The sequence below is a fragment of the Centruroides sculpturatus genome, unplaced genomic scaffold, assembly GCF_000671375.1.
Source record: "Centruroides sculpturatus isolate CEXI.00-Female unplaced genomic scaffold, Cexi_2.0 scaffold73, whole genome shotgun sequence".
In the NCBI taxonomy this organism is placed as follows: Eukaryota; Metazoa; Arthropoda; class Arachnida; order Scorpiones; family Buthidae; genus Centruroides; species Centruroides sculpturatus.
The window spans coordinates 386,495-398,136 of NW_019384330.1; the positions used below are offsets into that span (position 1 = coordinate 386,495).

General features: G+C 26.6%; 1 protein-coding gene across 1 annotated transcript in view; it reads left to right on the forward strand.

The window, feature by feature from the left end:
* LOC111629575 (dnaJ homolog subfamily C member 22-like) overlaps positions 1-10,360 on the forward strand; it is a 37,328-nt gene extending 26,968 nt beyond the window's left edge. The window contains exons 2-3 of the mRNA XM_023373488.1: positions 5,319-5,782; positions 9,974-10,360. Of these exons, the coding sequence (XP_023229256.1) occupies positions 5,319-5,782; positions 9,974-10,198 (689 nt within the window). The 3' untranslated portion in view covers positions 10,199-10,360. The remainder of the gene's footprint in view (positions 1-5,318; positions 5,783-9,973) is intronic.
* The last annotated feature ends 1,282 nt before the right edge of the window (positions 10,361-11,642 follow it).

Consider the following 11,642-nt stretch of genomic DNA (forward strand, 5'->3'; position numbering starts at 1 on the left):
TATATATATATATTATCATTCATATATATATAAATAATTGCAAAGACTAATAAACAGTGATAAACGTTTTATTGCAAAATATTTAAAAAAAGTTAAAAATTTTGTTTGGATAATTGAATTTTCTACAAAGTGTGCTGTCAAATAATAAAAAAATAATTACCATATCTTCAGAAATTTTAATTACTATCATCAGACAAATTCATGTCTGAGATATATGCATTGTATATATAGTAGAACTCAGTTAATTTTTTCAAGAGACCAGTTTAAAACACTTCTTAAGCAGAAATGAAAACAATATAGCTTTTCATTCAATAATCCATATTTATTTGTCTAATGTAGCTTGCATCATCTGTTTGTTCTGTAAAACAAAAAATTGCTAAAGGATTCCCTTGAACAAAATCCCAGATCTATAACTACTATACTAAAATTCATTGAAGACATATATTGAAAGTGCTTTTCAGAACTTGCTATTTATTGCCTATAACTATGTAAGAAAATTGTAAAATCCATGTTTAAAGCAGCCCAAAGTTACAAACAAAATGATATGAAATTTATACCTCTAGAACCTGTAAACGGTGCATAATGCATATATATACTATATGCATGAATGTTCGAAAACGTTTGTCAACTGCAATATATATATACTATATATTGCAGTTGACAAACGTTTTCGAACATTCATGCTGTTCTTCAGGTCAACTGGTTAAGGAATTTCACTGGATGGAGTGTATGTTATTCTGTGGGATCAGGTGTCATTCCGGCAAAGTTGGTCTTCCCTCGCATGCATGGTCATGCATCGGGGGAGGTAGCTGCAGTTCAGCATCTAGCAGGGACTGCCAGGCCAGGGATAGAGTCAGCTCCTCCTTCTGGTTGACACACGTGGTCACTCGGCCAGTGTTGTATATAGCTACGGCCTCAAGCCACCTGAGATGTTCCTGGTGGGGTGTGTTGATGATGACTGCGGCTTTCTTGAATTGCGGCTCGACTTCGGAGTCTGATGCATATGTGGCTAGAGCAGTGGTGAGCTGCCCATGCCAGATATGACATGAAATTTTATGCATTTCTTAATGTAATTATTTTGATTTTTCCATATACAGTTAAATGTGTAAAATTTTGATAAGATGCAGTTGAAGACTTCTTAAGCAAGTCCATTGTTTGGTTGTGGACAAGGATTTCTATCTACTTTAACAGGAAATTTTCTTAAATCAGAACATTTTTATATGATAAAAAAATTAAGACATTTGTAATATGGAAAAAATTGGGACTTTTGAAATTAAACTTCTAATGTAAAACTTCTTAACTGAGTTCTACTGAATATATTTTTTATTTTATAAAGGTCTGCAATTAGAAGTGAAGAGAGAAGATAGTGTGTTTTAATTTATAATAATTTTTAATTTGAGTTGATTAACATTTTATTTTTATATAAAATGCATAGATATAATGATAAAAAATGTCTTTTACATAATAAAAGTATTAAATACACATGTACACAAATTCTTCAGTATGCTATTCCTATAATTCTCTATAAACTGTATGTATTCTTTATTTTAAACTTTATAGTGAATTACAGTAATTCTTTGTAACAAATATGAAATCTATAATAACAAAATGAAACTGATCTCAAGTTTTATCATTTCTCTGAGAAATATGATAAGATTATAAGTACTTTATGAAAGTAAATATTACATTTTTAAATGAATTTATCATTTTGTTGATATGAACTACATGTTACACATGGGAATTATAGCAGATGACCTAAAATGTATATTCATTCATTAGCTATATAAATATTAAAATATCATTAAAATATTTTTAATAAGTTGTTACTGTTACTGTTAAAATTAAATATAATTCATAAAAAAGTGGTTAAATAAAATGAATATAATTAACAAAATAAGAGAATCCAAAATTATAAACATATCATTCAATTTATTTATATAAATGCTTTAAATTCTATTCCATGCAAATCTTGAGAACAATTAGTATTAAGTTATATATATATATATAAATAATGAATACTCATTATTTATTGAGGAACTGAAAGTATTATTATTGCATATTATCATAGATATTATTTATTTATTTAATATTGATGTGTAAATGTATTTAATCTATTTGTTTTTCTTTCATTTTCTTATGTATCAATGAATTTTTATCATTCAACTTAATGTAAATATATAAAACCTGCAGTTGTACAGTTGGAAATACTGAAATATTTTAGTGATATCCAGGTGAGCAGCATATGTTTAACAGATATGTAGGTGGCTAAAATTTTACATAAATAATTGCATCATTGGATGAAATATAATTTAATAAATTTTAGATAGTTATACTGTAAAAAAAATTAAATATTTATTGTAAAAATAAAGGTTTAATTCGTTTACCTGGAGAAGGTATAAGTTATAATTATATAATATCTGGTTGTCCAAAGTGTTTATATATTTGGGATATTCTATAAGACTTGGTACCATTTTGTAAGTGTAGAAGAGAAAATACATCTGTTTTTAAGAAAACTAAAAGTTTTGATAAAAGGGAAATGTTTTCAGAGGTTTATTTGAACTAACATAAGTTCACATCTTTAAAATCAAATGTAGGATCATATGATGTAACCTGCATTTGTAATTCAAGGAGTGTACTTTGATATTGTTCTGTTGAAGCTAAACTTCAATGAATTTGTCAGTATACATCTATTTCAAAACATTGTATCATGTGGCTATTTCTAGTAATCAAATTAACAAATGGAAACAAGTTTAACTTATTCCAATACAATTTAATAGTAATATTTATTGTTTTCTATGAAACTCTCTTCAAATTGTTTAGTTTATTAATTAAGGTTGAATTGTGTTTTATGCAAAATATCTAAGATTTAAGAGCTGTTAATATCTCTACATTTCCATCAAGTTTTATTCTTAAGTGAGAAATTTTCCAGCATTTTGCATTTATAATGCAGAGTTCTTTAGTGTCTTCTGTTTAGTTATTTTAGACATCATAACATTTAAACAAAATGATTTTAAATAATTTATGAATGATCTTTCCTCATAATGCTAATAGATAAGTTGTTATAACAAGATAAATCATTAAAGTCACTTTTTAAATATTTAATAATTTGATGCTATTTTTGTCTAGCAAAATTCTCTCTTAATGATTTAATTTATCAATTACATTTTCTGAAAATAGCAATAAAAACTTACAGTTTTTGTAGAACCATAGCAAAAATCTATAAAAATACTAGATTTTGTATAATTTTGTTATTTTAAAATCAAACTTCTTTATTCTGTATTTATTAAGCTAACAAGCTTGATAAATAAAGAATAAATTTGAAGCTTGATGAGATTGAAAGGCATTACTGATATGATAGTTTTCATTCTGTAATTTGTACTTGGGAAATTGCTTAATATGAAGAAAATTTCAAATTTTGAAACTGAAAATTTAAGTCCCTGCATGGTGAGCAGGTTTATGTCATATTTCTATACAATAACTAGGAGCTGAAGGTTTGAGTCCCACTCTGGGTGATCTTTTCTTCCAGAATATTCTAAACTTAATTTATTTATAATTATTATATTTAACAGCCTGGTGGCCTGCCTTTGCCAAATTGTTTTGTAATTATTTAGTCACAATAGTGCAATAAAGGAATCTGGCTATTTGTTTGATATATAATTGATGGTGATCATGCAGACAAAATTAAAAATAATTCTATTTGATCTTTTCCTATAGAATAAACATATACAGATGCTTTTACATGCTACTTCTAGCATTGATGTTTAAAACTACATTAGATAAATGGAAGAACAAACAATTTTGGCCACTTATAGAATAACAGATATAGTAGCAATGTAAATGTGTGTGCCATCACAGTGATCTTGAGTTTTATTAGAATAAATCTTTTGTTGTATATTTTAGGAAAAAAAATCTAACATACGAAGCAACCAAAACCTTAAATATATTAATAATAAAGAAGAATGGTGTAAGAAGAATGATTACCAGTAATTTCTAGGCCAACTTTACCAGTAATTTCTAGGCCAACTTCTCTATATTGATCAGTTTTCTTATAGCTTGAAAATAACTAGATTCATTACTGTTCAGATCTTTTATATATATATAACTTTTTATCCAATATTATTTACAAAATCTACTTTTTTTATTCATGGAAAACTGATTGAACTATGTTTTATAATAGATTAGTAAGTTATGTAGAAAATTAAAGATGATAAAAAAATATTTTGTAATGATGATAATTTATAATACAGTAAGACCTCACTTAACATGGGAATGCATTCCTAGAAGACAAAGCACTAAACGAAACAGCATTAAATGAGATCATTTTAACATAAATAGTAAATAGAGAAAGGGAAACATGCGACCAAAAATAAACAGATTTTACTTTAATTTTCAGTTATTTTTATATTAATTTGCATAATAATATGTGTTAAATAACATAAACATATGCACACAGAATGTAAAGTTCATTTTTTGTGAAGGTCCTGGCTTTTCTGAAATTCTTGTTTTTTGCGATAAAGTTGTGTAGTTTCATTTGTCGCTTTTTTTTCTTTCCTTAAGCAAATGGCGTTAGCAGGAGATTGCATCCAAAATGCCTCCTCTTGCTTTTGCACTCCTTTCAAAATCTGGATCTTTTGCTACAATTTGTTTATGGGTTCAGCCAGGCCCTCAATGGGGCAGCCAGGTGGTTGAGGGATGGGGCCCACCAACATATCCAAACAGACCACCCTCCGAAAAATTCCTGGCGATTTCTTGACATGTCTGAAGAAATCTTGGGTTCCCCAGAGTGGTAGGCTGCCACCTTGACCCCTTGGCCATCCGGCCATCCTCCTAGTCCTGCTGTATCAATTAGGTTGACAATTTGGTCAACCTGATGATACAGCAATAGGCTTTTCTCGTTGAGAATTCTTGGATACCTTCAGTCATAACTTATTCCACACTTTGTTCGTGCATTTATTAGTTAATTCTTGCCAAGTGAAATCGATATTTCCTACAGCATCCATGATGTTATATTTTTTCCAAAATTGCATGAAACAAACATAGATTTAAGGTAAGTAAAGTGCTATAATTTGCCACCTTTTGCTGATTGGGTCATGTTTGTAAATAATAATATTATATATGAATCAATGAAATGCCATGATAATTTGAATCAGCGTAAATTTTGAGCTTTTTTTTAGGCTTCGAACAGACCATGTTATATGAATCAGTGTTAATTGAGGCAGTGTTAAGCGGGGTCTTACTGTATATACAATTTTTTTCAACACATCATAAATAAAAATTAATATTATTATATTAAATTAATTTTCATTTATTTTTTATAGGTGTTTATCTTGTTGGAAATATTGGCCAGGAAGAAGGTGATTTTTGGATGCCCTTAATTGGAGCATATTTGACATATCCACTTTATTTTTGGAAGAAATCATCAGTATTTTGGACATCGGTACTATCTTGTGCTGCTTTTAATCGATATGCTAAAAAGTGGCGGCGATCTCCACGTCGGCAGCGTTCCATTTTTTATCGATTATTTATATTTTTACTTTGCATTTTGATATATGCATCGTTATGGTGTTCTTGGTTATATTTTAATTGTAGTTTTACAGATAAAGAAGGCCAAGAAATATATTGTAGGGAAGCAATAAAAAATTTCTTGACAAGTCCATTATGGAATGAATTTAAAAAAGTTATGAAAGATGTTTATAATTTTGCTCAACATCATGGATGGTGGGAAATATGGCATCAGTTAATACATGCATTGGATCCCCTTGGAGAAAAGAATGCTTTACAGGTAATTTTTAATAATATAATGGTAAAAAATGTAGTTCTTAATGAGGCAGTTGAGACCTTATTAGAGTTGTAGACCATGCCATAGGAGTAAAAAAGTCAAAAGAATCAATGGTCTACTTGTGATTCTTTGCAAGATATAGCCCCCAAAATCAGCCTAACGTAGGTTAAATGGAATGTGATGTGTGACTCTAATCGTGCGCCAGAAGTAGTTGGTGCAATCCAGTTTCTTGTGTTTTATGAGCTCTTAACTTCCCCTAGTAAAGTGGAAAACAATTGATTTTTAGCATTTTTTTGAGAAATAATTCAGATTTTTTTCACTTTTTAATTTTATCTCATGTTTTGAGGGTTTTCAAAATTCTAGATAGGATGGAGGCTATATCTTATGAAGGATTACATGTAAAATATCAGTTCCTTTGACTTTTTTACTCTGATGGGCATGGTCTATAGCTCTGATAAAGTCCTGAAAACAAATTGGAACATCAAGGTGACCAATAAAAAACATCTTGGACATTATCAACAATTTTTTTATATTTAATATTAAATATATTTATTGAATATTTATTTTAAAAAGGATAAATATTGATTGTTTAACAAGATGGTATATCACAGTATCCATGACAACAGATACAAAACACTAAATGTATTTAACAATGATTTTGATATTTAACATTCATTTGTTAAATGCTATATTTACAACTACAAAAATAATATACTTTTAATTCTTCAAATGATTATGTATTAAATTACAATGGTTTGGTTATTTATATATAAAAGCATCTGTAGTATATGAAGGATTAATATTCAGTTCAAATTCACTCAACCCATACTCAAAGATGAAGAAAAAATCTTTACTGGCAATAGCATTATAATGCTGATTATAATCAAAATTCATATGTAAAAATATCTTAAAATTTAATACTTAAAACGTTAATACTTTAAAATATTAAAATACTTTAGTTTTTATAATCAATTACAAGAATTTTGGCATTAATAATAAATAAATTAGACTTTTCATATGGTAAAATCAATGTTAAAAACATTATAAATGTTGATTTAAAATATAAAAACAATTCCTTAAAAAAACAAAATCAAATTAAAAATTCATAAAGCTAGAGAAATTCTATAAATGAACAAACTAAGAAGATACTTTAAATTCTTGGAACATTCTCTGGTTTTGTCGTCATATATAATTTTAAACATTTAAATTAGTACATTGTAATAACAATAGCAGATTAAAAAGAAAGAAATACAAACTGGAAAAATGTAAATATTAATCAAATTGGTAACCTTTGCTTTCATTCAGTATTATTTTAAAAATGACAAATGTTTTTGAACAGCTTGACTGTCCTGCTTCAGATCAGTTACACTTGTTCCAATTAGAATGCTTGTTCTATAACAGGGATGGGCAACCTGCAGCCCTCAGGCAACATGTGGCTTGCATTAATACTTTTTGCAGCCTGCATCACATAAAATATGAATAAATATATCAATTTCCCAGCTTAAGAAAGTATGCATCAAAAATTCAAACAATATTTTATACAACTTATGTATGTGAATAGTTTATCCCACAATGAATTTAGTAAAAATTAAAACAAGAAACTGGCTAACAGACTCACATCAAAACTAATTTAAAACTAGCAATGATTAATATTTAACCAAATATTTCCAATATATTATATTTACATCAGTTCCAGAAGCTAAATTAAGTATATTTATGCTAATTTATAATTATACATGAATAAATAATTGTGATTTACCAGCATTTTTATCCTCTCTTCTCTTGTATGTGGCTCACGTCAGTTCAAAAGTTTTGAAATGCAGCCCTTACATAGAAAAAGGTTGCCTATCCCTGTTCTATAGCATTCTACATTCATACTGAATTCAAATTTCAATTCTTTTCAAAATTTATGAAATTTAAATTTACTGGATTAAACTTTACAACTAATTCTTTATAATTTTATAATAATATATTAGATTACTTTAATAACTCAATTAAACTATGGTGTGTTAATACATAAAATAATGGGATTTCAAACTATCTGAGTTTGAATTAACAAGGATTTCTCGTATTGGGGTTACTGAATATTTATTGCTTAAATTACCTTGCTTAAATTAATAAATTGCCTACTCCTGGTAAAGAGTAGGCAATTTATTAAATGTGAAGCAAATATAAACCTGTAAGACTTACTTTTGATAGTAACTCAAAATATGAAGCTTGTGTGTAAATCAAATATTCAGCTAAAGAATGAAACCAAGACCTACATGATATGATATTGTTGATGCTCTAATTACCTTAACCAGTTAAATTATATTTATTTATTTCCAAAACAAAAACAATGTCATTTGGCATTGTTTTGTGTTTTGGCAAATAAATAAATATAAATTAACTGGTTACGTAACAATATGCCATAAAATACAATGAAAAAACAATTGTACAAAATTACATGTACAATTACAAAGGATATATAATAAAGAAACAATAAAAATGAACATAGTATAATGCCAGTTTAACATTTATTCTAGTGCAAAAGAGATCTTCCAGCATTGCATAATTATAAGCATAGCCTTTGGGTCATTAGTTCCACTACAGTGTTTGTGGCAAAATAAATGAATTCATTCACAAAATGGAACATGTTTAAATTGTATAATAGTTCTACAGCATTATGTAAATTTTACTTATTTCTCCTAGTGAAAGGGAATTTTTTTTAGGAAGATTGAACATAGCATATAAAGAATCTTTGACTGTAAAGGATAAGAATCAACAATGCATAAATTAAAACAAAAACAGTTAAGCTTATTTTGCTATAGTACATGTTTGAAAAGTCTTAGCTTCACTTTGAAGCTATGTTTTAGCAGATGTAGCTTCAAAGTAATGGCATTGGTATAGTACAGTGGTGCCTCGTACTTAGAATTTAATTCATTCCAGGAGGTTGTTCGAAGTCTGAATCAACTTTTCATATTAGAAATAATGGAAAGTGAATTAATTCATTCCTAGATCCTAAACAATACCCAATTTGATAAACTTAAAACAGCAAACACACATAATTTAAAAATAACACAATTAAATGCTCTAATAATAAATTAAAACATGATAGCAATAAATAAATAAATAAATAAAACACGTAAATACTATATAATGAAACAAAATTGCATTTATTGGTCACACACTGTGGACTTTTGCATCTTCGTAGATGTGTGATTTTAATTATAACAGTTATGAAATTTACCATATAGATTATGTGAGATTTTATTCTTTGTTCAGAATTTTACTTTAAACTGTTTACTTCACATATTGTTTGAATAAAATCAAGTTGTAATATCTTCACTTAAAAAGCATATTGCGCATATTATGCTTTATGAGTTTCAAAAAGGATGTAATGCTGTATAAATAGTAAAAACAATTGTAATGTGTTTGGGGAAGATACTCCTAAACCTCAAACATGTCAAATGTGGTTTAAAACGTTCCATTCAGGAAATTTTGAATAAAGGATACAAAACCTACAGGGTGCTCAAAAGCTGTCAACAAAGAAAACTTGCAGAAAAAATTGTTAAAAAATTAACAAATAACACACAATACAATATATAACTAAACATACTAAACATAAAGTGAAAAAAGCATTGAAAACATACGAGTGTAATGCAAGAGTGATAGTGAGAGTTGACTGGGACATATAACATATAGATTGTGTTTATGATTCAAACACATTTTTTCACTGTGTTCACAATTCAAACTTTGAGGTGAATTTTTTTTGAGTTTTGTGTTTGAACACTGAAGCATTCAAAGTACGAAATACTGTACCACTGCATATCTTTATTTTATCCATATTCATAATATAATGTATACAAAGAATAAATTTTTTTATAAATACTAAACAGTCTTTAAAGAAAAGGTAATTCTTTTCAGTAGAAAACTTTTTAATCATCGTCATTAGGTTAATTTTTTATTGAATTTTTTTAGTGCTTGTTCATGATTCAGGTTTGTGCAGAACTGATTAGCTCTTCCATTTGATATATATCATTTTGCAATATTATTTAAAAATATACATGCATTATTTTAATTATATCTTGAATAAAAAAAAATTTGGCATGTGAAAGTTGCATTTATTTTTTTATATTCTGTATGTAATATATTTAATTTATACATATTATAAATATTTATTCTAATAAAATAATGAAATTCTTAATGTTGCAGGTTTTAAATTTAACACGAAATGCAACACAAGAAGAAATTTCTGCTCAGTATCGAAAACTTTCGCGTCAGTGGCATCCAGACAGACACAAAGATCCCGAGGAGAAACAGAATGCCCAAGAAAAATTCATTGAAATTCAACAAGCTTACGAAGTTCTTTCAGATATCAAATCCAGAAGAGTGAGGAAAAATAAAAAAGCTCAATCTACTAGTTCATCTGAATTATAAAAGAAAATATATATATTTAAAAATATATTTTTTTATAAGAAAAATTGGAAAAGTGTTTTATTATTAAACAAAATTTTAATTATTATTAAAATTTATTAAACATATACAGACACTTCTCCTATTATAATCAGTTAATATACAGCTATATAAATTTATAATTAATATCCTATAACTTAATACAATATTTTTGAATAGAAAAATATATTTTTATGCCACTATTATAAAGAATATTGCACAAGAGCTAGACTCCAAAATTTTTATATTAGATTATAAAAAATAGAAACAATATATTGTTAATTGGCAGTTTAAATCTTCCTACTTAAAGGGAAATCATATTGATATATTTCCAAGTTTTTGATAAACTTCAGATGTTTAACTGAACTTGGTTATAAATAAGGAGTATCTGTATATAAATTTTAAGCACATTTTAATTTATAAACATTGTTATTTATTTTTGCACATTTCTAGAGAAGCGCACTAGATTTTTAATTTTCATAAACATTTCAGATTTATATAAAATTAATTTATTTCTTTACTGTATTGTATTGCTGGAATAATTATATTTACTTTATTGAATATGTAAGATTTTTCCGAATGATTTTATCATAAAAAAAATAATAAAATAAATCAAATATGACTTCTAAAAATTCTTATAAAAATATCCTCTTACAAACTATTTTTATAAGAATTTTAATTGTATAAAAATTTTCATTAGAGCCATACTGCTGTTCTAATACATATACAATATATTGTGTTTGATAAATAGTATCTTTTCTTTTTCTAAATTTGATAAATGTTCTGTTCAAAAAATGGTTACAGAATATTGGGATTTATGATAAAGAATATTATGAAGTAATTGGAAGATTATCAGAGTGGAGAGAATTATAAGGAAATAGAAATAAAACATATTTTCAGTAGATATTAAAACATTTTGATAAACATTGGTAACTTTTTGCACATGGATATGTATTTGGTGTTTTATGTTTTAGTTCCTACAAACCTTTTGAAATGCAAAATATGAAAGTTATAATGAAGTATATTTAAAGTTTATAATGGAGTTATATATAGAGTTATAATGCACATGTTTTTATTAACATTTAATATTCATTTTGATTGTTCATATTCCATTTTATTTACATAAATATTTAATGTTAAAGAAATTACTTGTATTTTATTTGATAATTAACATAATGTACTTTAAAAAAAAAATTATTGTGTTTAAGGTAAATTTAAACATATTTTGTTTTTTTTTTTTTTTCAAAAATTGAAGTAATCTTCAATTTTTCAAATTTCAACAAACACAACCAATAACTTTCCAAAACTGGTATATATTAATTTAAACATATATAAGACATCTACACCAGATACCTCAAATTACTAACTTATTAACATTTTCATCTGTATATAACAGACATCTTTAGGTAAATATAATGTAGAACAAAAC